This window comes from Mustela erminea, chromosome 18 (assembly GCF_009829155.1).
Source record: "Mustela erminea isolate mMusErm1 chromosome 18, mMusErm1.Pri, whole genome shotgun sequence".
NCBI lineage: Eukaryota > Metazoa > Chordata > Mammalia > Carnivora > Mustelidae > Mustela > Mustela erminea.
This window is the reverse complement of record NC_045631.1, coordinates 45,749,873-45,774,584: the sequence shown is the minus strand read 5'-3', so window position 1 is coordinate 45,774,584 and position 24,712 is coordinate 45,749,873. Positions and strand designations below refer to the sequence as shown.

At 34.6% G+C, this 24,712-nt stretch overlaps 1 protein-coding gene across 2 annotated transcripts in view; it reads right to left on the bottom strand.

Moving 5' to 3' along the window:
• Nucleotides 1–24,712, bottom strand: part of EFCAB13 (EF-hand calcium binding domain 13) — a 242,789-nt gene that overhangs the window by 81,306 nt on the left and 136,771 nt on the right. For both annotated transcript variants that reach the window (XM_032320157.1, XM_032320158.1), the window contains exons 33-40: nt 22,071–22,142; nt 19,335–19,478; nt 18,238–18,309; nt 15,385–15,528; nt 14,971–15,042; nt 11,326–11,388; nt 3,886–3,990; nt 2,546–2,599 (exon numbers count right to left, since the gene is read on the bottom strand). In XM_032320157.1, coding sequence (XP_032176048.1) covers nt 2,546–2,599; nt 3,886–3,990; nt 11,326–11,388; nt 14,971–15,042; nt 15,385–15,528; nt 18,238–18,309; nt 19,335–19,478; nt 22,071–22,142 — 726 coding nt within the window. The remainder of the gene's footprint in view (nt 1–2,545; nt 2,600–3,885; nt 3,991–11,325; nt 11,389–14,970; nt 15,043–15,384; nt 15,529–18,237; nt 18,310–19,334; nt 19,479–22,070; nt 22,143–24,712) is intronic.

Here is a 24,712-nt window from a genome sequence, read left to right as displayed (position 1 = left end):
CTCCAGAATAGATCACATTAGGCCACAAAACAAGTCTCAGCAAATTCAAAAAGATTGAAGCTGGCAACCTACAGATTGGGAGAAGATATTTGCAAATGTCATATCAAATAAAGGGTTAGTATCCAAAATATATAAAGAACTTACACAATTGACCAATTAAAAAAAACAAATAAACCAATTAAAGAATGGGCAGAAGATGTGAACAGACATTTCTTCAAAGAAAAAAATACAAATAACCAATACATGAGAAGATACTCAATAACACTCTTCAACGGGGAAATGCAAATCAAAACTACAATGAAATATCACCTCATACCCGTCAGAATGGCTAAAACCAGAAACACAAGAAACAGTTGTCAGCAAGGATGTGGAGAAAATGGAACCCTCTTGTACTGTTGGTGGTAATGCAAAATGGTGTAGCCACCGTGGAAAAGATTATAGAGCCTCCTTAAAAAATTAAAAATAGAATACCCTATGATCCAGTAATACACAACTAGGTATCTACCAGAAGATTACAAAAGTACTAATTCTAAAGGATATATGCACTCCTATGTTTACTGCATCTTTATTTACAATAACCAAATGATGGAAATAGCCCATGTATCCATCAACTGATGAATGGATAAAGAAGATATCTATAGATATATAGATAGATACACACACACTCAAGGGAATATTATTCAGCCATAAAAAGAATGAAATCTTGCCATTTGCAACAACATGGATGGAGTTAGAAACTATAATCCTAAGTGAAATAAGTCAGAGAAAGACGAATATCATATGATTTCACTCATATGTGGAATTTAAGAAACAAAACAAATGAACAAAGAGGAAAAAAAAAGAGAGGTAAACCAAGAAACAGACTCTTGACTACAGAGAAAAAACTGATGGTTACCAGAGTGGAGGTAGGTGGAGGGATGGGTGAAGTAAGTGATGGGGATTAAAGAGTACACTTAAGCATGATGAGCACTGAGTGAAGTATAGAGTTGTTCAATCACTATAATGTATACCTGAAACTAATATAATGCCTTATACTAATTATACTTGAATTTTAAAAATGAGCATTTTTTAAAAATTCAATATGTAAAACACAGACATCCAAGCAGACAAACAGGCAACAGACATGAAAGGAACCTTACATCCAAGCAGACAAACAGGCAACAGACATGAAAGGAACCTATCCAAGTAACCAATGAAATGAAAAAGGTGCTCAACATCATTAATGAAAAGGGATATGCAAACTGTAACAGTGGCATCCTATTGCATGTCCATCAGAATGGCTAAAATGGAGAAAAGAGATAGATATCAAGTATTAATAAGGCTGTAAAGCAACTGAAACTCTGACATACTGGTTGGTTGGTTGATGTGTAAAATGGTACGATTACTTCAGAAAATGGACTGACAATAGCTTACTTGTGGAGCATAAGGAATAACATGGAGATTAGGAGAAGGAAAGGATAAGTGGAATTGGGGGAAATCAGAGGGGGAGAGGATCCATGAGAAACTGTGGACTCTGAGAAACAAACTGAGGGTTTTGGAGGGGAGGAGGGAGGGGGTTAGGTGAGTCTGGTGGTAGGTATTAAGGAGGCACGTATTACATGGAGCACTACATGGAGCACTGAGTGTGGTGCATAAACAATGAATCTTGGAACACTGAAAAGATAAAATTAAATTTTAAAAAGGTACTATAGAGGGCACGGATTGCATGGAGCACTGGGTGTGGTGCAAAAATAATGAATACTGTTATGCTGAAAATAAATAAAAAATAAATTAAAAAAACACAAAACAAAAAAACAATAGCTAGCAAAGTATACACAATCTTATCCTATAACAAAGCAATTTCATTTCTAGGTATATGGCCTGGAATTGTGCACATATGTTCACCAAAAGGCATATACAGAATATTCATAGCAGTATGTGCTTCATAACTACTCCAAACTGGAAATGTCCTGTGATGGTAGATTGGAGAGGTATATTGTGATATAATTATACAATGGAATATTGCCCAGCAATGTATTCAGGTATAATGAGTTAGTTAGAAATCATTTCAGCCACTACAGCAGGTTCTCTAAAGATCTCCTTGACTATAATTTAGTAGATTTTATAATATGCATCAATGAAAATGGGCAAACTGCTTCTACATGTGGCAATATGGATGAATCTCAGAGAATAGCACGTACTATAATGTTAAAGGAAGGAAATCAGATAGCATGGAACATAAATCACATGGTTCCATTTAGACAAATTCCAAAAACAGGCAAAGCTAATCTATGGTCCTAGAATATAGGATGTAGTTACCTCCAGAGAGTATGGAGGAAGTGACTGTGAAGTGGTATAGGGTATCTTCTGGATTATGGATAATATTTATTTCCTAACAGGTGATAGTTTAAATAGATATGTTCACTTTGGAATAATTCTTAAGCTGGACACAAGATTATATGATAGAGTAATAATGTATTTCATACTTCAGTAAAATATTTATCAGAGAAAAAAGAGTTTATTGTAAAAAATTGGGAAATCAAATTTACAGTAACTTCTTACTGACCTCTAATATCTTGTACTGTATCCACCAGTGTTTTCAGATCAGTATCCCCTTTAGCTATAAAATAAGGCATAATTGAGATACAAAGCAGATTCATTTAAAAATTATAAAACAATAAACCAGAAACAAGCTAAATTCCTTTATTCCATATCATCATTTGGCTCACCTTAATTGCATAATTCTTAGTTTTCTAAGATTTACCTAAAATATGGCAATGGTAGCAGGGACAGAGAGACATTTGTGGATTTATACATGGGATTTTTTTCAAATTTTTATTATGAAAATTTGTAAACATATAGCAAAGTTGAGAGAATTGTGCAATAAACACCCATATGTCCACCTCCTAGATTCTACTATTAAACATTTTACTATACTTGGTGTGTCACATATCCATCCATCTACTCATCTGTGTGGTAATTTTTTGAATTAGGTTTATATAAAGGTAAAACTTACAAAATTAGGTGATAATCCAGATAGAGGGTGATAGGAAATGAGGGGATAAAAAATGAATCCCATATGTCTAGCTTAGGTAACTAGATGGACAGTGACAACACAAATGAGATTGAGAATTTAGGACAAGGAGACTAGGTGGGAAGATAATGAGTTCAGCTTTAAATATGTTGAGAAAAAGAAGCCTTGGAATATCCAAGTGGAAATGTCTGGCAGGCATTTGGAGGTACCAGTCTGAAGCCTATATAGAAATACAGATTTATAGTCACAAGCATGTAGATGATAGATTGGACCACAGAATGATGAGATTACCCAGAGAGAGTATGTAAAATGAAAATTAGAGAATGAATAGATCTGGGTCAGAGGGAAGAACACAGATGACAAAATAGCCTAATTTCAAGAAGGTCAGAATTATCACCAATATAAAAGACAGGAGAAAGCACCAATAAAGAGTGAATAATGTCTAATGCAACTGGCAAATGGCAAATTACTGGTGCCCTGGCAGAAGTTTCAGTAGTTTTATGGGGCTGTGTCAGAATATAGGAATGAATGGGAAATGTGGGAAGGATATACAGCGTACTTTCATTTCCTTTTCCATCTTTTAATTGTGCCTTCTGAACATCCCCAGATGTGAAAGATGGTCTCAGAATCAATGTAGTCAAGTGCTTTGCACTCTATATGGATTCAGAAAATGGAAGACAGAATTCATTCTAACTCTAGAAGTAGAGTTTTTTTCTGAGATTTTGCATGTTTTTATCATCACAAAATTAATCTGGTTTCAGAAAAACTGTTTTTTAATTTTATTTTTATTTTTTATTTTTTAAGAAAAACTCTGATATAAAGCCTTAAGACCAAGCTTTCCCAGAGGGCTTTTTATATCTAAAATGAGTTACCATCAACTGGAAGTTTTTTTCTTAGCTCTCCATCTTCTTCTTTGGTGAGTTCAATGCCCATGTTCCTTAGTACCTCATTCAGGTCTCTGATAGCTACTGTTTCTCCTTAGGAAAGAGAAAAAAATATATGCGGAAATTCCTACCAGTGTTGAAATATTCCCGCCTATTTTATCTATGCATTATAGATCTTTTCTTGGCAGGGATATACGAGCCCTGTGGAACATGTGTCAGTGTATGTGGAGATTATACATGGTTAGAATGAGGCTCTCTTCCCTTAAACCTTTTTGGAGACATACACCCCATTAATTTCTAAAGGGAACAGAATTACTTTCCAGAGTATAATTCTTGTGGTAGATAGAAATAGGCACTTGTAGTGAAATGAGAAAACTGCCATGGCTGAAGTAAGAACACATGGGTTTGAGTATTATTCTCTACTAGTTATTACCTACTGGAATTTAGGTAAGCAACGTAACTTCTTAGATTCCTAGTTTTCTGTTGTATGAAATAAAGATGAGACTATTGGTCTCAGAGCTTCTGTGAAGATAAAGTAATACTTAAGAAAAGGTGTAGAACTCTGTCAGGTATGTAGCAGAGGGTTGATACATTTTAATAGCTACCTCTAAGCCAAAGTAGTATTGATTTCGTTTTTTAAGGAACTAGATTCATTGCCTCACCCAAATCACGGAATAACTACTTTCTTATTCCACATTTCACAATTAGCTGCAATAATAAACTGTTTCTTCTCTTGGAAAATTTGTTAAAATTCATATCAATATGATCAATACAAAAAACAAAAACAAAACAAAGGGCCAAATAAAGTAATTTAAGTTATATTGGATCCATGTGTTGGGTAGTAGCAGGATTCCTTATCAAATGGTTAGAAAACAAGATAAGAGATCAATTGAGAGTTGTTTGTTAATTCATCATCCATCTTCCCTTTGAAAGTGTTCAAATCATGTAAGATTTCACTATGGTACATCTTCTCCTTAGTTAAAGACAAGGCAAAATTCAGTTCACAGAGAAAGAGATATGGAATTCATAAACAGTTTTAAGTTTCTAAGGAAACACTCTTCTGATTTGCCTTCTTCATTAGGACTATCTATCTCTGTAAAAATATGGAAGTTAGGTCAAAATCTTTTCCCCCTTGGAGCAACTGTTAGTGAAATTCTGTCATGTTGGAATATGTTGTATAGGTATGACATTTTAAATGGTATTAACATATTTTTCTTTTCCATATTCCTTTTCTTCCATAAAGCTTTTCCTATCCAGCCATAAAATTTATCTAACTCAGAAGGAATTTTTTTTTAATTTTCAAAAAACCACTTTTTAACAAAGCAAATCTGAAGATCTAATATTTAGTTTTATTGTAAACCAAAGGGTTGAAAGGCAAATAGATAGATAGATAGATAGATAGATAGATAGATAGATAACATAGGAAAGCTCCTTTCCTCCTCCTTCCCACATCCTGCTTGGTAAGAAGAGGAGGGGAAAAGTCTACTTCATGGTTTAAGAAAAGGCAGGAGAAATAGAGATAAAGATCTCTTTCTCTCAAGAAGGTTTAAGTGTTCCTGTTGCTTACTGCACATGCCCCTCATCTCTATCTACCCTTTACTCCCCTTTCCAAGCCAAACTCTAAGAGGAGGTAAGACAGAAAAACTCTAGATATTTTGGTGGAATGGGAGTGAGGGTATAGAAAAAACCAAGGAGACCTTTTGTCACACCTCCTATTTAGAACTCGGAGATCGACCTCACAGTGTTTCCAGACAACATGACATTGTCACCAGAACAGATATTGTGGTATGGTCTCTATAGGCAAGAGAGAGGTCTAGAAACAGGCTACCCAGTGGCTCCCTCTGGCTTTGTATATATGAAAGATATTCAGTTACTCCCATGTTCTCCCAATAAACCAAATGGAGGTTTTCTCAGAGATGGAGGTCAGTGAATCCACCATGGGACACCAAATCAAAGGGAAAGGTGAACCCTAGCAGAGGCGATGGAGCAGACAATACAGTCTGGGGACTAACAGAATCCTTGACTGAGATTCACAGGACCTCATCAACTGTGAGGGCTAAGGCTTAGCCAGACAAATTAGTGAAAGAAGGAACATAGATCCTTGACTTTGCTAAAAAAAACAAAAATAAAAAATAAACAAACCAGACCACAAGTTTCTCAAGCAGTGAACTTCAGCAGGAGACGTCACCAAGGAGCTCAGGATACATGACATGTGAGACGTTGTTAAAGAGGCTATCAAGAACCCAGAGGGAGGGACGCCTGGGTGGCTCAGTGGGTTAAGGCTCTGCCTTGGGCCATGGTCTCAGGGTCCTGGGATCAAGCCCCACATTTGGCTCTCTGTTCAGCGGGGAGCCTGCTTCCCCCCCTCTCTCTGCCTACTTGTGATCTCTCTCTCTGTCAAATAAATAAATAAAATCTTAAAAAAAAAAAAAAAAAGGAACCCAGAGGAAACAAGGTATGGCCACCCTCCTCTACCAGCTGGACACCCAAGCTTTCCCTGATACTGGGATGCTTTTCTGAGGGGTAGAGGGTAAGTCTTGAAAAACTGAGAATTTCCCAAAATAAACTCGATCAACCAAAAGAAACTTTTTATTTTAAACCAGAAGAAACTAGGTTAAGCTTTATTTTTTTTAAGTTTTTACTTGAATTCCAGTTAGCTAACATACAGTGTAATATTAGTTTCAGGAATATAATACACTAGTTCAACACTTCCATGTAACACCTACTGCTCATTACAAGCACATCCATAATCCCCATCACCTGTTTAACCCATCCCTTACCCACCTCTCTTCTGGTGACCATAAGTTTGTTCTCTACAGTTAAGAATCCGTTTCTTGGTTTTCCTCTCTCTTTCTCCACACCACCCCCAGCCTTTATTCATCTGTTCTGTTTCTTAATTCCACATATGAGTTAAATCATGTGGTATTTGTCTTTCTCTGACCGACTTATTTCCCTTGGGATCATAATCTCTAACTCCATTGATGTCACTTCAAATGGCAAGATTTCATTCTTTTTTATGGCTGAGTTATATTCCTCATATATATATGCCACATCTTTTTTTTCTTTCTCAAATCTAGGATTACAGTTAGGGTTAGGGCCAGAGAGAGGGTATGTGCCTGGTATCATGCAGTTCAGAGACCAATTCCAGAGGGTTACCCTAAACCTAACCCTGGAGAGGTCTCTGAAACTAGATGAAACTTAATTGGTCAACTTAAGTCCTGTCCTCTCATGTTCCAACATCCTCCACCCCACTCACAGTCAAAATAGGATGGGGATGAAGAGGAAAGTAGTTAGAAAAAATAACACCCTGTTTATTACACGGTGTATTAAATTTGATTCTGCTACATTTACACACCTATTTCTTTAATATTTTTTTCTTTCTGATTACTTTCCTACTTCCTCCTTCTATTCCTCTCAGATCATTTGTCTTTTCTATATTTAGATTTCGGGTCTATTAGTGATTCCAAAATACCTGTAGATATCGTTTAATCCTGGTGGCAAAACACATGAACATATATATTACATATATATAATATATATATATTTACTTACCTTAGAAAAATACCTACTACTGGGATTGCTGGGTCTTATAGTAAAATTATGGTCAGCTTTTTAAGAAATTGCCATACTTATCTCCACCGTGGTTAGAATACCCTCTAGCAATTGTATGAGTTACAATTCCTCCATATTATTGCTAATACTTGGTCTTGCGATCTTTTAAATTTTTGTTATTCTAGAGGATGAACATCAGTATCTATTAATGATTTAAATTGAATTTCTCTGATAACTAATAACATTCAACCTCCTTTCATGTGGTCATTGGCCATTGATATATATTCTTTTTTCCATCATTTTACATGATCTGGTTGGGTATATAAAAATTCCATAGGAATTTTTAAAAATGTTTATTTATTAGGATTTTTAAATTTTAAATTCATTTAGTCAACATACATATCTTCTTTCATGAGATGTCCAAAATGAGCAAAATCTTTTGCTCACTTCCATTGGTTTGTCTTCTTATGCTGGAGTTGTTCTTGATATTCTGGATTATCAGTACTAAGTCACATACATTTTGCAAATATATTCTCCCAGTCTATGTCTTGCCTTTTATTTTCTGAACTGTGTCTTTCAGAAAATGAGGTTGTTTATCTTGATGTGATCCAATTTAATCATTTTTAAAATTTCATGCTTAGAATTCTTGGTCACTTGTCTAAGAAATCTTTTTCTACCCTAAGGTCACAAGATTATTTTCCTATATTTTCTTCAAGAAGTTCTCATTGGGGCCTGATATAAATAATTGACTTTGACTAAAAAAATGCAAATTGACTTTCTTCATTGAATTTTGGGTTTAGTTTTTATTGACTAATTCACTGGAAACCATCTAATACACATTGTTTTTCAAAATATACAAAAGAATTTGCCACAGATATTACTGCAAGTTTAAAAAATTTATTATACTTATTCAAATCTCTAGCACTTAACATAGCATCACCTATTCAGTAAATATCTGTTAAATAAATGAATTAGTTAATTAACAAATTTTTCACTCATCAGGAGATGACCTCCTATCTCTTATCCCATTCTTCTTGTTCATTTTTTTATCAGCTATAAAATAAGAAACTAGGTCACAAAGGTAAATACTTATAATTATAGAGAATGTTATAAATTCATGTAAACAGGGGATTTAGGGAAGTTGTATTTATTTACCTAAATACAATCTAATTTAATTCCAAATCAATATAAAGAATAGGAAAAAAGAAAGCTATCAAGAATCAATGATGAAACCAGACAGAGAGACAAACCATAAGAGACTCTTAATTTCAGGAAATAAACTGAGGGTAGCAGGGTAAGAAGGATGGAGTAGGGGAGTGATGGACATTGGGGAGGGTATGTGCCATGGTGAGCGCTGTGAACTGTGTAAGACTGATGAATCACAGACCTGTACCCCCGAAACAAATAATACATTATATGCTAATTTAGAAAAATAAAATAAATTTAAAAAATAAAATAAAAGAATCAATGAAGATTCCTGTTTTCTGAGAGATAATGAATCAGTTACAAAATAAGGCACTTTGAAATATATAACAAGCAAAAAAAAAATCAGAATTCAAGTTTTGTAGTATCTTTCAGGACTCAGAATGAGTTCCCTTTTAGGCAGTGATGAAAAGAAGACACATTTGGGGCACCTGGCTGGCTGGGTTGGTGGAGCATGTAACTCTGTATCTCCGGGTTGTGGGTTCGAGCCCGACACTGGGTATTGCTTAAAAATAAGATCTTAAAAAAAAGAGACACCAGCATATAGTACATCATTAGCTAACTGAACATAATAAATAAATAAATAAATAAATAAATAAATCCTTTAACTCTCAAAAAAAAAAAAAAAAAGACACATTCATTCTGCTCATGTAAGGAGATAGGGGTATGGCATCTTTTTTTCCTTGTTACCCAACGAAAATTTTAAGCCATTCATTTTAGTGGGCTGCCTCTTCCAATTGCGCAAACCAACCAAGAAAAATGGCGCCTGTGCTTGAGAGTCTATTGGGAGCCCTGGAAGGCAGCAGGACATACAGACCTTGCTGAGAAACTACAGCAAGGGGAAGGTAGAGAAGAAATGGGAGCACTGACATCACAGCAGAAGAGTCTGCAACAGCCAACAAATTCTCCGCATCCCCAGCATACCATCAGATAGCAAAACGTTTCCTGTGACCCAGTGAAAGGAACAGGGGTTGGTGAGAGGAGCCAAAAGCCCCAAGAACTGGACTGTCTAAATGAGGAGCACAGCAACAAGGGCCGGTAAAAATGGCAAGATAAAATGCCAAGTGCAAAGGGAGATCAGTCAGTGAATGCCAGGATGAAGACATAAAAATAAACAAGGATCAGAGCAGACATATTATTATGACGGTCACCTCCGTTTTGACTCCTTAACTACAGAAACTACCTGTCTGAAGCAGTTCCTTCATTTTCTTTTCTGTGTCCCACCACACTATGTGCATACCCCTACATGCTAGCATTTCCATTCAGAATGCTTTTACCACCTGGCCTGGCCTATAAAGTCTGTGTTAGGACCAGTTAACTTGTCCACTCCTCTGCAAACTGGGGTGTCAGGGACATGAGCAGCCATTTCCCCCATATGATTCTGTTGTCACAGATGTATTTAGTCCTATTTCCTTCATATCCAGTTCCCTGTTGGTGTCAATTAGGCCTTTCCTCTTCCACGCTCCCTTTGCTTGTCTGGTCCTAGCTGCAGTTCCCATCGCTCCCTGACCACCCCCCTTGGTAAACCTTGTGCCTGTCTCATGTATGACCACATCACTAAAAGGGGGGAATAAGATAAGGACTTTTTTTTCACATTTTATAATCATACTAAAGATAGTAGGCAAATTGCTTAGTGGTTGGGTTGTTCCACTATTTTCAACATTTTGATTATATTGGCTTTCTTCATAGAATTTTGGGTTTAGTTTTTATTGACTAATTCACTGGAAATTATTAGATTTGCAACTTAAAGGATGTGTCATTGTTTCTTTAAATAATAATAACGCATCATACCTCTATGTATAAAATGTTCTATTTATAAGGTTGAAAATCCCAGTCTTTTAACATTGTAAAAAGAACTTGTGTATCATAAATTTTTGTCTTGTTTTGAGCTACATAAAGGCAGTGAAAAACAACAGCATTTGTTCTAGAAATGCTTTTCTTCAGAGAAGCTGATTTTTGTTAATATCTAGATTCTGTCTTCAAAGTGCAGACTAGCACTTTTAAAAGGGGAAAGGAGGAAAAATTGAAAAGAAAAATTCTGAGTTACAGAATGTTGTGTGCCAGCACTTTCTGGATCTATTTGACTGGATCTAATGGTAATGGTGGCAGCTTAGGACTCTGCTATGTGGGAGCAGTTCTCAAGGTCCTTGGACTTGCTCTGAACCCTGGAAAGTCTCTATTCTGTCATCTGGACCTGGCAGGGCTATGGAAGGGTCAATCTGCTTTCCTATTGGATCATAATCTTCTGAGGGGCCAAAATCATGTCTCATTAAATTCTATATTCTCAGTGTTTAGCACAATACTAGAACATTGTGGGATCTTAATAATGCTTTTTGAATCAGCAATACAGGGGAAAGATTGCTAAAGTATTCCTATAAGTTTTGATCTAAAGTACTAACATAGTAAATACATAGCCTTCTTTCTTCCACACTCCCCAAATGAAACTTTTGGAAACCATAGAATTTATTCTCAAGGAGGGAAACCTAAAGCATAACATTTAAGGTAATTTTTAATTATTTTTATCATTTTCTGTGGTTCTTTCTATATGAATTTCATATGTAAGACATTTAGATTAATAAAAAGACTTCTCAGAACACAGAACCATGTGAACCATGTGTATGTATATGTCACTTTCAACTGACAGGTCCTTCAGAATCTTATAAAATTCTTTACCTGACATCTCCATCCTCATGTTTCCTGGAAAAGTATCTAGGTTGCTGTTATCAACCCTACTTCCTAGGAAAAAAATAAAAATGATAAAAGCTATGAGAATGGGAAATGTTAATGATTTTCAATTTAAGAAAAAATACTTCCTATTATCTTCACACTGCTATGTTCCATTTCAGTGTGAAAAGGAGAGACTTTTGACATGTATTCAAATGCACACTTTAAGTCATTCTATCAGAAACAGAAGCATGATCTTTTCATCATTTTACAGAGAATATAGCTCTAAAGCGCAGAAACATTTAATCTAGTACAGCCCATATGATATTGGACATGAAGTGTTACTCGCTGATATTGAGCAAACAGTTAGGGTTAAATATTTAACATGTGGTAAATAAAGTGCCATGCAGCCATAGAATGGGGAATCAACTTTCAGCTTGTACTCAGAGGAAAATGTGATTTTTCTTACAAAACAATATATTTGGTATTCTCCGCCAGTCAATTCATCAGATATAACAATCATAAGTGCAGATGAACAAAGCAAGTCTAAAAACAAATAACAAAACTGACAAAATTTAAGGGAGAAATAGAAAATACAAAAATCATAACTGGAAATTTTAGCACCTCTCTTTCAACAACTGATGGACTAACTACCAAAAAAGCCAGTACAGATGATCTGAGGAAGCTATCAACCACCTTTGGTTAATTTATATTTATAAAACACCATACTCTTTAATTGAAGAATACACATTTTCAAATGCACATAGTACATTTACCAAAATAGACCATATGCTGGGCCATAAAACAAGTACCAACAAATTGAAAAGAATTGAAATCATAAGGGATATGTTCTCTGACAGCAATAGAATTAAATTATAAGTAACAATAAAATAGCTAAGAAAACCCCAAATATTTAGAAATTAAATGACACACTTGTCCATGGATAAGAGAAGAAATCACAGAGAAAAAAGATATCTCAAACTGAATTATAATGAAAACAAAGCATTTCAGCATTCATTGAAGACAGCCAAGGAGGGGTTTAGTAAGAAGGGTATAGGTCTTCATGCTTATATTAGAAAATGAGAGGGGTGCCTGGGTGGCTCAGTGGGTTAAAGCCTCTGCCTTTGGCTCAGGTCATGATCCCAGGGTCCTGGGATCGAGCCCCATATCGGGCTCTCTGCTCAGCAGGGAGCCTGCTTCCTCCCCTCTCTGACAGCCTCTCTGCCTACTTGTGATCTCTGTCTGTCAAATAAATAAATAAAATCTTTAAAAAAAAAAAAAAGAAAATGAGAGACAGCTGAAATCAGTCACCATAGGTTTCACCTTAAGAAGCTAGGAAAAAAGTAAAATAGATCCAAAGTCAGTAAAAAGAAAGAAATAATAAAGATACAAGAAATTGACAAAATATAGAGAAAATTATCAAAGCCAAAAACTGGTTCTTTGAGAAAATCAAAAAAGTTGATGAAGTCCAGTAAGGATTGGCCCAAAAAAAGGCGGGGGGGGGGGGAGGGAGAACATAAACTGCCAGTCTCAGGAATATAAGAGGGGAATGTGGGGCTCAATTCTAGGACTCCGGGATCACGACCTGAGGCAAAGGCAGACGCCCAACCAACTGAGCCATCCCACTGCCCTATTTTGTTTCTTAAATTCCACATATAACTGAAATCATATAGTGTTAGTTTTTCTCTGACTTATTTTGCTTAACATAATACATTCCATCTCCATCCATGTCATTGCAAATGACAAGATTTCATCCTTTTGATGGCTGAGTAATATTCCATTATATATATCTCCCATATCTTCTTTATCCATTCATCAGTCAACAGACATTTGGGCTCTTTTCTATAGTTTGGTTATTGTTGATAATGTTGCTATAAACATTGGGGTGCATGTGCCCCTTCGAATCAGTACTTTTGTATCCTTTGTGTAAATACCTATTAGTGTAAATGCTGGATTTTAGGGTATCATTTCCAAAATTATCAAAATAAAATAACAAGAGAGTTCTGTGATCTGGCAGATTCAGGGTCTGCTATTTATTAACTCTATCAAACTCTTAAACATATAAAGTCTCTAATAGTCTAGTGGCAGAAAAATTTAAGTGTTTTCTACTCCAGTGTTTTCCAAATTTAGTCATAGGACTCTTTTTTATGGCATATTCATTATATCCCATGGGCCAGCATTCAAGGATAGCTGTTTTTGATACATTGCTTCATACTGTATACCCAATGACATCCCAAAATAGTATGAGGAATTATTCAATGAAAGTTAATATATTTTAAAAAGAATATATTAAAATGTTTAAAATAGAAATAAATAGAAATTAAAAAAGAAATAAATAGAAATATAAAATAGAAGAAGAAATAAAAATTCAAAGGAGAATTACTACCTAAGAAAAAGGTAGTAAAAACAAACAAAGCCAACAAAGCTATAATGATTAAATATTGTTTAGATCTGAACTTTCTAGAAGCTAAGGCATAAAGGGGAACTTGGGTTATTGTCTACAAAAGAAGCACACTGGTCTTTGGGAGAGATACAGTTTTTGATGATATTAAATTTCAAGACATTTTTCATACTCATCACTAAATAATATAATGGGTGATGTCATCAGGAAACACGACATTTGGTACGGCTGTTTTTAAACCAGTTCTCAAAAACAGTTGACATATATTATTAGGAAGTTGCCTCAAAAAAGTCATTTCTATGAAACATCCCTTCATAAATATTTTTGGCTTGTCAAAGATACATGTGTGTGCCTAACCAAAAGTAGGTGGCAATGGTCAAAGAAGTAAACCTTGAGCTTCTGCAACCATAGAGAGAGCTTAAAAATGGGCAGTATGAAGTGATTTGACCATAGGTGCAATTTTAGCTTACACCTATGTGTCAGAAATTAGTGTCAGAAATATTCTTTGCACACAAAAAAGAAACATTCTTCTCATTTAATGTGCAAAATATAAATCATTCCTTCTTTTTCAGCACCAGAGGGGCAAGAAAGGGCAACCTATCAGGGAACTCAGAAGCCTAAGACTATGAAAATATTATGCAAACCAAAAGAAGAAACTGGTCGTTAACACTATAATTGACAAACATTGTGCTAAAATTAAACTTTGAATTGGTGTATAAAGAGAAACTGGGAAAAAAAGTGGGGAGCCAATACAAAGAATTAACCAAAGAAAACAATGTTCAAATAACAAAAGAAGAAAAATAATAAACCTGAACAAAAATTCTCCTAATAGTTACAGAGGTTTTTGCTAGTTTCTTGATGAAGAGTTATTATATTATAAATCAGTATCAGGAAACCACTCGTTATCATGTTAATATGTCTCATATGATTACAATTTAAACAGCCTAATTCTAAGTACTGTTTTAGTCATTTTAACTAATGCTATTTTTTTCTTCATAAGGCCCTTAGTGAGAAGATAACTGCAGTCAAGATCCTGGTCTAGGACGAGGCAGAAGAGGTAACTAGTACTCTCTAAGGGAGAGTACATGTTCTCTTTTAGTTGTGCTATACATTTGACACAGATAGAATAAAGACATTAGAAAATTAAGCCAGTGTTAAATCATTTTAAGGCCATCTCAAAATCCTAGCTGGGGTTTTCCCAAGAGGTCCATAACCCATATCTTATCTATCTCTATTCAACTGAAAATTCTTACTTTCAGGTAGAGGTGAAAATCCTGAATTGATTAAATTGCTCATAAACTCTTGTAAATTCACTTTCCCATCCTCTGAAAGAAAAAAGATGTGTCAGGGAACAGGGAATATGATCAAAGACTGGCAATTATAGCATAATTGCTGTACTGAAAAGCATTTTATATATTTGGTCTTAAAATACAGACATATATATTCAATAAGGAAGACAAACTGATGCATATCATTCAGATACATACATTCATCCCCTACAGATCCTCCTTTGTGTGATGCTACTGAATATAAGTAGAACCCAGTAGGGTAGTAGGTTGATAGAGCCTTGGATAATCCATGAAGAAGATAAACCCCTTAGGGATTCTTGAAAACTTCGAACAGATGCATGTCAAGTAAGATAAAGGATATCTAGAAACATGACTCACCTGTGAGAGTCATATTCTGTAGTAATCTTTCAAGCACATCTTCAGGTAATGGAACTCCTATATTTTTCATAATGGAGCCTAGTTCTTCAGGAGTGACCATATTTTTCCTAATGGCAGCCAGAGTTTTCAGGGGGCCTTCTTTTTCTATATTCAAAAAAATATACAATGTATGAAGTTAAAAAAAAAAACCACTCAAATATCAGTACTGGGTCCTGGATAATAATAACAACAACAACTTCTAGTAGTAGTATTACTGCTACTTCTATCACTTATTAAGTATTCTGTCTGAGCTTCTAAGTACTCTATATACACCATTTCATTTAATACCACAAAAATTCCTTATTTAATAGTTAAGGAAACCTTTAGCAAGGTTAGTCTGCCTAAGCATCCACAGTTACTAAATGAGAAGCCAAGTGTGAAGTCTGATTTCATAGGCAAAATGTTTATCCACTAGGCCAAACAAATCATTGCAAATATTAATTCTAAGACTAAAGAGTGATTACATAAAAAGAAATCTTAGGACATCTGCTTATACTCACCTCTGGCATATCTGAGGCTGGGAATTCTATTAAAGCTATGATAACTAGCCACACAAGTAACTACCTTGCCAAAAATTAGATAACCATCCATAGTTTGATGTGACTGTTCTTAATTTTTTTCATTCAGTGGATACTTAGATGTACCCAACACATGAACACAAATATGTCTCCCAAATAATGAAAAGACTGGCACTGCTATATCAATACCAAAGAAAGATAACATTCATTTCTGAAAGCACCATGTATGAATTGTTCAAGTAAGAAGAAATTTTGAATATTATATTATCATAAACCCTATCCCATCATAAACATTAATGCAGTGAGAGATTTGCTTATAAACCACATAACTGGGAAAGTTTTATAGCCCCATTTAGAAAATCAAAGATTAAGAACAAAATATTTTGTCACTTGAGGAAACACCATTATGGCTATTTCCCTAAATATCTTGGCTCTGGTGAATACTTTCATCCCTTGTAGCTATCTAAATTAGATCTTTTGCATTTAGTTCAGTTTTAATTTTGGAAACTAAAATTTAGAGGACATTAAGCAATTTCAATTAATCTCAAGAATATGAGCTGCTCCAAGGAGACCCAGGGGATCCAAAACTGTTGTGAATTTACTAACCAAGTCTCATTTAGCCTAAACTTCAAGGAGACCCAGAAGTTCCACAGACATCACAGATATCTCACTGTTGGAGAAGTCAGTTAACTGAACACATTAAAGCCAGATTATATTCGATGTTTCACAGCTAGGTAGTGGAGTAAGGGAAGAATACCTATTACATAACATGGAGGAAGCTTAGATGTTTCAACATGTTCCTATATTTGTTTCAGTAGCTAATCTTCTCATGATAAAAATCCCATTTTAATAAAATGATAATAGGATAAAAAAGAAAAGGAAATACTGATCGAAGAAAATTTAGTATAGCTGACACACGATGTTACATTAGTTCCAGTGTACAAATTAATGATTTGAAAGTTTACCCATTATGCTATGTTTACCAGAAGTATAGCTACAATCTGTCCCATTGCATCACTGTTACAGTATCATTGCATTCTTTATGCTGTGCTATTTATTCCTGTGATTTATTCATTCCATAACTTGAGGCCTCTATCTCCCTCACTCCTTCACCCACTTTGCCCAACCCTCAAACCTCCTTCCTTTGGGCAATCATCAATATGATCTGTGTATTTATATGTTTGATTCTGCTTTTTGTTTATTGGTTATTTGTTTGGCTTTATTTATTTATATTTTTATTTTCAAGTAATCTCTACACCCAATATGGGGTTCAAACTTACAACCCCAAGATCAAAAGTCACAAGTTCTATACTCTGAGCCAGCCAGGCACCCATTTGACTATTTTTGGATTCTACTTATGAGTGGAATTATATGGTATTGGTCTTTCTCTGCCTGACTTATTTCACTTAGCATAATACCCTCTAGGTCCATCTCTGTTGTCTCAAATGGCATGATATCATCCTTTTTATGGCTGTATAATATTTCATTGTATAAATATACCACATCTTCCTTATTCATTCATCTGTTAACACTTAATTTGCTTCCATGTCTTGGCGATTATAAATTATGCTTCAACCAACATAGGAGTGCATGTATCTTTTCGAATTAGAAGAGAATATCAATTTTATTCCCACAGGATTTCAGAGTGTCCAAGACACTGGCAACTCATGGCAATCATCTTGATCACAATCTTGAATACCAATCACAAACTTGGATAAGAAATCCAGATGGACTTCATATATTTATCCTTTTTGAGTGATGGAAAAAAATACTACAATTTCAAGAAAAGGTCAGACAAGGATTCCTTATTGATTCGTCATCCCAGTACATTTGTTATATGTATGTTATAACATGTTATACATGTTATATGCATTAGAAAGCTAGACAAATGCACAAAATTGAAACTGAAGAATTATACTCAAGATTTTTATTGTTAAAAAAGCAACGTGGACGGGACTGGAAGAGATTATGCTGAGTGAAATAAGTCAAGCAGAGAGAGTCAATTATCATATGATTTCACTTATTTGTGGAGCATAACAAATAGCATGGAGGACATGGGGAGTTAGAGAGGAGAAGGGAGTTGGGGGAAATTGAAAGGGGAGGTGAACCATGAGAGACTATGGACTCTGAAAAACAATCTGAGGGTTTTGAAGGGGCAGAAGGTAGGAGGCTGGGGTACCAGGTGGTGGGTATTATAGAGAGCACGGATTGCATGGAGCACTGGGTGTGGTGCAAAAATAATGAACACTGTTATGCTGAAAATAAATAAAAAATAAATTTAAAAATTCTCACTTACTTGAACCTTTTGTAAAATATGGCATTTTCTTTAACTGGGTCAGACAATCTTTTAAGTCCACTTTCCCCTCATCTGAAAATGAAACATAAAGAAATGAAAAATCCAAAGATACAAAAGAATGAGTCACAAGATATGCATGTTTACTAAACGTTCAGAACCAAGTTAGTCCTGTTTTCTAATTCTGATTCTGCTAAAAACATCTCACATTAACTATGAAAAGGAATAGGATTATGATGACTCCTGTGGTCTTTTTTGTTGAAGAGCCAATGAGCATTTTATGGATTTTACACATATTTCCAATTGGGACCATTTACAAGTCCTACTATAACCATTTATGTTTTTATGATTTTTTAGAAGTTTTTAAATTTATTTGAGAGATATAGAAAGGGAGAAATCAAGAGAGGGGAGAAGAGAGAGGGAGAAGCAGGCTCCCTGCTGAGCAAGGAGCCCGATGTGCCCTGGGATCATGTCCAGGCCCAAAGGCAGATCCCCACCCACCCAGGTGCCCCACCATTTATGTTTTGAGGGAAGACAAGAAGATATTCACTAGAAATACCACAAACCAAACTCAACCATACCTAAAGAAGACTATATATACTTGTAAGCAAAGATATATTAATAAAGGAAGTGTGCAGTCTTTTGCCTTTTGTTAGTCATATACTTGGAACTTAAGAAAAAAGAATACTGTAAGGCTTTGCACATAAGCTAATCATCCCACTGGCAGGATTTCAAAAATACCAGTGTAGCTCTTCAAGGACTGTGGGGAAACCAAACTGGTAGTTGTTATCACCACATTAAAGCTTGGCCCTGTGCTTCATGGGCTTGAGAGAGCTTGCTTCACAGCCCCTGTCCAATAAGAATGTAAGATTCAAACCTCAGGAGCCAAAGAAAGGGAAAGAAGAGTGGAAGATTTTACTTCCCTAGGATAATTCAATATGAGAATAATCCAAAACAAACTCTCATCCAGCCTAATAGTGAAAATCTAATGTTATTGAACTCACTACATTTTATGTCTAATCAATCAGCTCTGTGGATTCATGAGTGAAAGTAAATAGAAGTTTGATACGTAATAAATAACTCAGAAAAGGAATACTTACTATCAAGAGGAATAGATGTAAGTACCTCCTGTAATTCTTCCTTTGGGCAATAAATCCCCAGGCCTTTCAGTATAGATTTTACTTCATCAACATCAACTTTTTCATTGGTGACTTTGTTTAAGGCATTTGCAAGTTCCTTAACCTCTATCAAGAGAAAGTATTTTCAGTTTAGATACAAATTCTAAATAATCAGCTTAAATTATAATTCAAAAAATTCGTATAGGTACCTAGCATTTTTTAAAAGATGGTATAGTACCCACCTTAAATACTCTGTTGAGGTACATATGCATCCAACTCTCACTTCATCCATATAAAATAGATCCATTATATAAAGCAAACTCATAGCAGAAATTAAACCTTGATATCTGTCTCCTTCTTGTGCATCTATTTCTGCTTCTCATGTTTCCCACATCCTTTCTGTATGTGTCCAGTGATCTCTCTGCTGCTCCCCAGTCACTGTCACCTCAATCTGCCTTTTCCCCATTCCTTTATTAAACTGAATTTGTCTTATACTGACAAATATAGAGTTCAGAACCTTGGTATACACGGGAATAGCTAATAAAGCCGCTAACATAATGATTATTGTTTAAATAATTGGAAACAAATGTTAATGTAAGAGAGACTTTTGTCCCTCCCCCCATTTGTCAGTTTCCTATTTATTTAATAACAAATACTTTAGTAGTGGCCTAATATAAGTAATAACATATGTATTATTTCCTACCCTACCTTCTTCCTTCTGTCTAGAAGACACTTCTCCCAATTCTTCCAGTAGATGATTCCTTTTCATCCTATCACATCTCAGGACATGCTTACCTGGCCATCCTATCTAAATTAAACCACTGCACCTTAATGCTCTAACTCCTTCTTGCACAAGTTCTCCTTAACATTTAGCACAATTTGTAGTTATTTATTTGTTCATCTGTCTTTCTTCAGTGAGTTCTCCAGGGTCAGAGACCAGTATATACCTCTCTTTCTTACCAGCACAGTGCCACTTGTTTGTTGAATGAATGGATTGAATTAATGGTCTTCCTGCTCCTAGCGGTTCTGTAATCTAATACACTGTTAAATCAATCTTTAGAGACAGCTTCACACCTGAAACTCTCTTGCCCGAAGAATATATTGAGACCTGTTTTGAGGTAACATTTAATACTCTCTTCAATGTAGACCTATCAACTCTCTCTCATTCCTCAACTTTCAAATCCTACTTATGTCTCCATTCTTTTCTTCCCTTCTAATGTCTAGGTCTCAGGGTTTTCTTGCTTTCCCTCTACCTACCAAGATGTTACCCTTTCTTCTACACCCTCCTCAATTCTTTTCATATGAATCTAATCTTCATCTGAACTCTTAAAATAATAAATATGTATCACTAATTTGATCTTATAGCACATTAGTTATTTTTTATGTAAATGACCTATCTCTTTATCTAGATTTTAAGATTCTCATGGCCTATCTCATGCACATTTTTTGTTCAATATATGTGTGGTGATCATGAAGCTATTAGCTTATAAGTTATAGTATAAAATTAATACTATACTAAAACATTAAGCTACAATACAGACAAGAACATATGTGCACGTGGAATCTTGCTGCGGGGTTTTAGGTATGGTACAATTCCTTCAAACTTCACTTTTCTCATTCTTTATTATAATACTCCTACTTAACAGTAGAGTCATAAAAAATAGCTGATAAGAAATAAATTATGTAAAAGAACTTAGTAAAACATCAACATTATACAAATGTATTATTGTTGCCAACCAACTATTATTTGAAACCAAACAAAATTAAATATGTCTGTAAAGAATATGCAAAAAACTATGCACATTTTTTCCCCAAGATACTTTTTATACTAAAAATAAGAGTTGGAGAAGAATTTTGGTAAGTTCATAAAACATGAGGCTATTAACTCATTTTTAAAGTGAGTCAGAACTTTCCAAAATTATACTCAGAAGTTAGATATTTCACAGAGGACATCCATTATGAGATGCCACAAAACATTTCTTGGTGCCACAATCAAAAAGACCAAGATTCAAGTTGGATGGATCACTGATCCCAATAAGTTATATATATTTCCATCAGGATGAGAATCCACATATTCTCTATGCAACTACAAAAAAGAATGAGAAAGCTCTTTATATTCCAATATGAACAAACATCAAAAATATATTGTTACATTTAAAAAAAATCAAGGATACAGAACAATGTACACAGTATGCTTCTACTTATGTAAAAAGTATGTGGAGGGATATATATATGTTTTGTTTGTTTGTTTGTTTGTTTTTTCTTGAGTGCTCTAAATACTACCTACATTAGAAACCAGTTACTTATTCATTAGTTACTAGGGGAAAAGGAATAGGAACTCAATAGAGAGATCAGGTATGAGGCAAAGTTCCACTATGTACCTTTAAATACTTTTAAACTTATGATCTATGTGAAAGCATTACATATAAAAAATTAAATTTATTAATTAAAACATTTTAGGGTCATATATTTTGGCATTCTTGTTAGAAGACATATTATTTGCTTCAACTACAAACTTACAATGTTACAAACTAGACTTTCATGAACATAGGAAGCTCACCTTCATCTGAACTCTTAAAATACTAACTGTACAACATTCATTTAATTTTGTACTATATACAAAATTATACTTTTATGTAAGTGGTCCCTCACTTTTCAACAACTAGCTAACAATTTACTATATTCAGAATGTGTATAAAACTTTCTAATTATTCTCACCTCTAAAATCTTGCAAACGCTTATTGCTCTTCAGTGCCAAAAGGGCAGTCTTTAGGGAAACCTCTCCCTTTTCTGTAGACAAAAACAGAACAAAGAAAAAAATTAATAAATTCAAAAAACATAAAGCATTTTCACTGTGAGCTAGGTTGGTTCACTGACTGCCCCCTTAAAGCTTGTGATTTTCTAGATATGCAAACTTTTGTCCAGAATGCAATCTACACTCTCCCTACAGAAATCCTATTCATGTCAAAACCAGCTCATAAGTCTAGTTTTCTAAAAAGCCTTCTCTTGTGCCTCTATGATACCCTGCTAAAGTACACTCTTCCCTTTTCCTTTCCTTCACAATCTGTTTTCTGGAAAGAAATGTTTTTATTCATCACATCCTCCGCTCTTCAAACTGCTCTAATCTGGCTTCCATCTCCTCGGAAACTGCTTTTACCATGTTCATCTGTTAACTCTTTATTGCCAAACTAATGAACACTTTTTAACTTTTTGGTCTTATTTAATACTTTCCTCCTTCAAACTCTTTTTTTCACTTGGCTTTTTTTTTTCCCTCCTCCCACCATTCTAGCTGCTTCTTAATGTCCTTTAAAAACTATTCTTTCCCCGCCATTACTTAAATGTTACCATGCTCCATGCTTTACCCTTGGCCCTTCTCTTGTTACACTATATGAACTATTTCTGAATTCTCATGTTTCCGTTTCTAGGCCAGATCACTGTCTACTACACATCTTCAGCTCTACATCCGCAAACACAATATATCCTTTGGGGGGGGGTGGATTTAACACACAAATAAATTAACTATTTTATTTCTATGCAAATAACAAATCTTTGGGAACTTTGGGTCCAAAATCTTTGGGATCGAATGCATTTATTACTTCCATATTGCCAAACTTTGATTTAATTGGTTCTATCTTTATCCCCATGTGGCAGCTGGAGCACTCACTTTAGAGGGAATCTGTCCTAATTCCAGTCTATCAAGGAAAATCTGCAAGTTAAAAGCTCCCTGAGATCAGCAGAGAATGGCAGGTGGCAAATGAAACTCTCAGTGAATTATTCTAATTGCATTTTCTTTTACCTTCATATCTTAAAAAGTTGTAAGAAAAGAGAGAACAACTTTCTGTGGTTTTGACAATTGTGTTTACATCATTTTCTAATGACTACTATTTTTCATGGACGCTGAGTATGAACCTAGTTTGAAGTGTCTGCTGTCAGCTTGCACAATGGGTGCCTAGAAACAGGAACTAGGAATAATTGGATGCATTCAATACATAAAAGTATTGGCTAATATTATTACAAATAATTTTTATGGCATTCTCTTATTTTCACAATTTTCTTTACTGATTTACTGCTTTATATTGAAGACAGAAGAGACAAACACAAAATGATGAAACAAAATTCAAATAAAAGAATGAAAAATTAAGATGAGGCAAAATTAAAACAAGCAATAATTGGATTAACCTATCATCTTCTTAAAATAAAATATAATTTATTATAAATCAAACCCCTCCAAATCTGTTTAAACTGTTATTCTGGGTTTTACATATCTGAAAGGAATTATCACATATTAATTGATTAAAAGTATTTCTGAGTATTTCTGAGAAATCAGTTTTAATGGAAGATAATAAATATCTAACAATACTTTCTAAACAATTGAAAAAAAAAGGAAACTTAAAGTTTCATCTAGGTGGCAAACTTCATAAATGACCTCCTATTCAGTAAACGTAGTTCCTACTAAGTTTTTTAAAGCGAAGATGCATATATTGTGTATTCAGAAATACACAAACACTTAAATTTTTCCCATTAGCTGGAAGAACCTGAAAAATAAGTGAGATAATATGATTAAGGTCAAAGAAAGAAGTGGAAAGCGAACTGTTTGTTTGATCTTTCCACCTACTTCACACTGTATTGAAACTATATATTTAACCTGTTCTCCCAACAGAATGCTTTAAATTTACTTATGCTTTAAGCATTCATTTTTACTGTATTTGCAGATTTTCAAAATGTATCCTTCCCTCATAGATCTCATAGAAATTTCCCCCAAATAATCACTTTTCTCAAACAGTTATAAAGCAAAATGGTCTCAGTGATGGTAAAGATGGCATATTATTGAAATGTCACAAAAAAGCTTTCGTATCTAGCTGAATGAGTTAAGGAAATCTTCAAGGAGGTCACATTTCTATTGACGTGGCAGTATATCTGAAGGTTAACAGATTCATGAGGAAAATGTATAGAAATATAAGTGAGTGTGATGTGTTCTGGGAACTGTAAGTAGTTTCTTAATTTTGGATTTAGTTTAAATTACTCAATTTTTAAATTAAGTGTCTTGAAACCTTACAAAAATGTGTAAGAAAGTTTGTGGGAAGGTTAATCTAACACGTCAGATAAAAGGAACTAGATTATTAAAAAAAAAAAAAAACCCTGTATAATTTGTGAAGGAATTTAGTTTTATCTGTTCTCATTTCAATCTTTTCCCTCCATCATGCACTTCATCAAACACACTATATCCTAAGCCGAACTCATCTTTGCACTAAAGCCTGATCCTCCTTCTGTATTCCCCAGCTTATTAAAAGGCATCACCAGGGAATGTCTCCCAAGCCAAAAATCTGTTAGTCACCCTCAACTCCTTTCTCTCTCCCTTC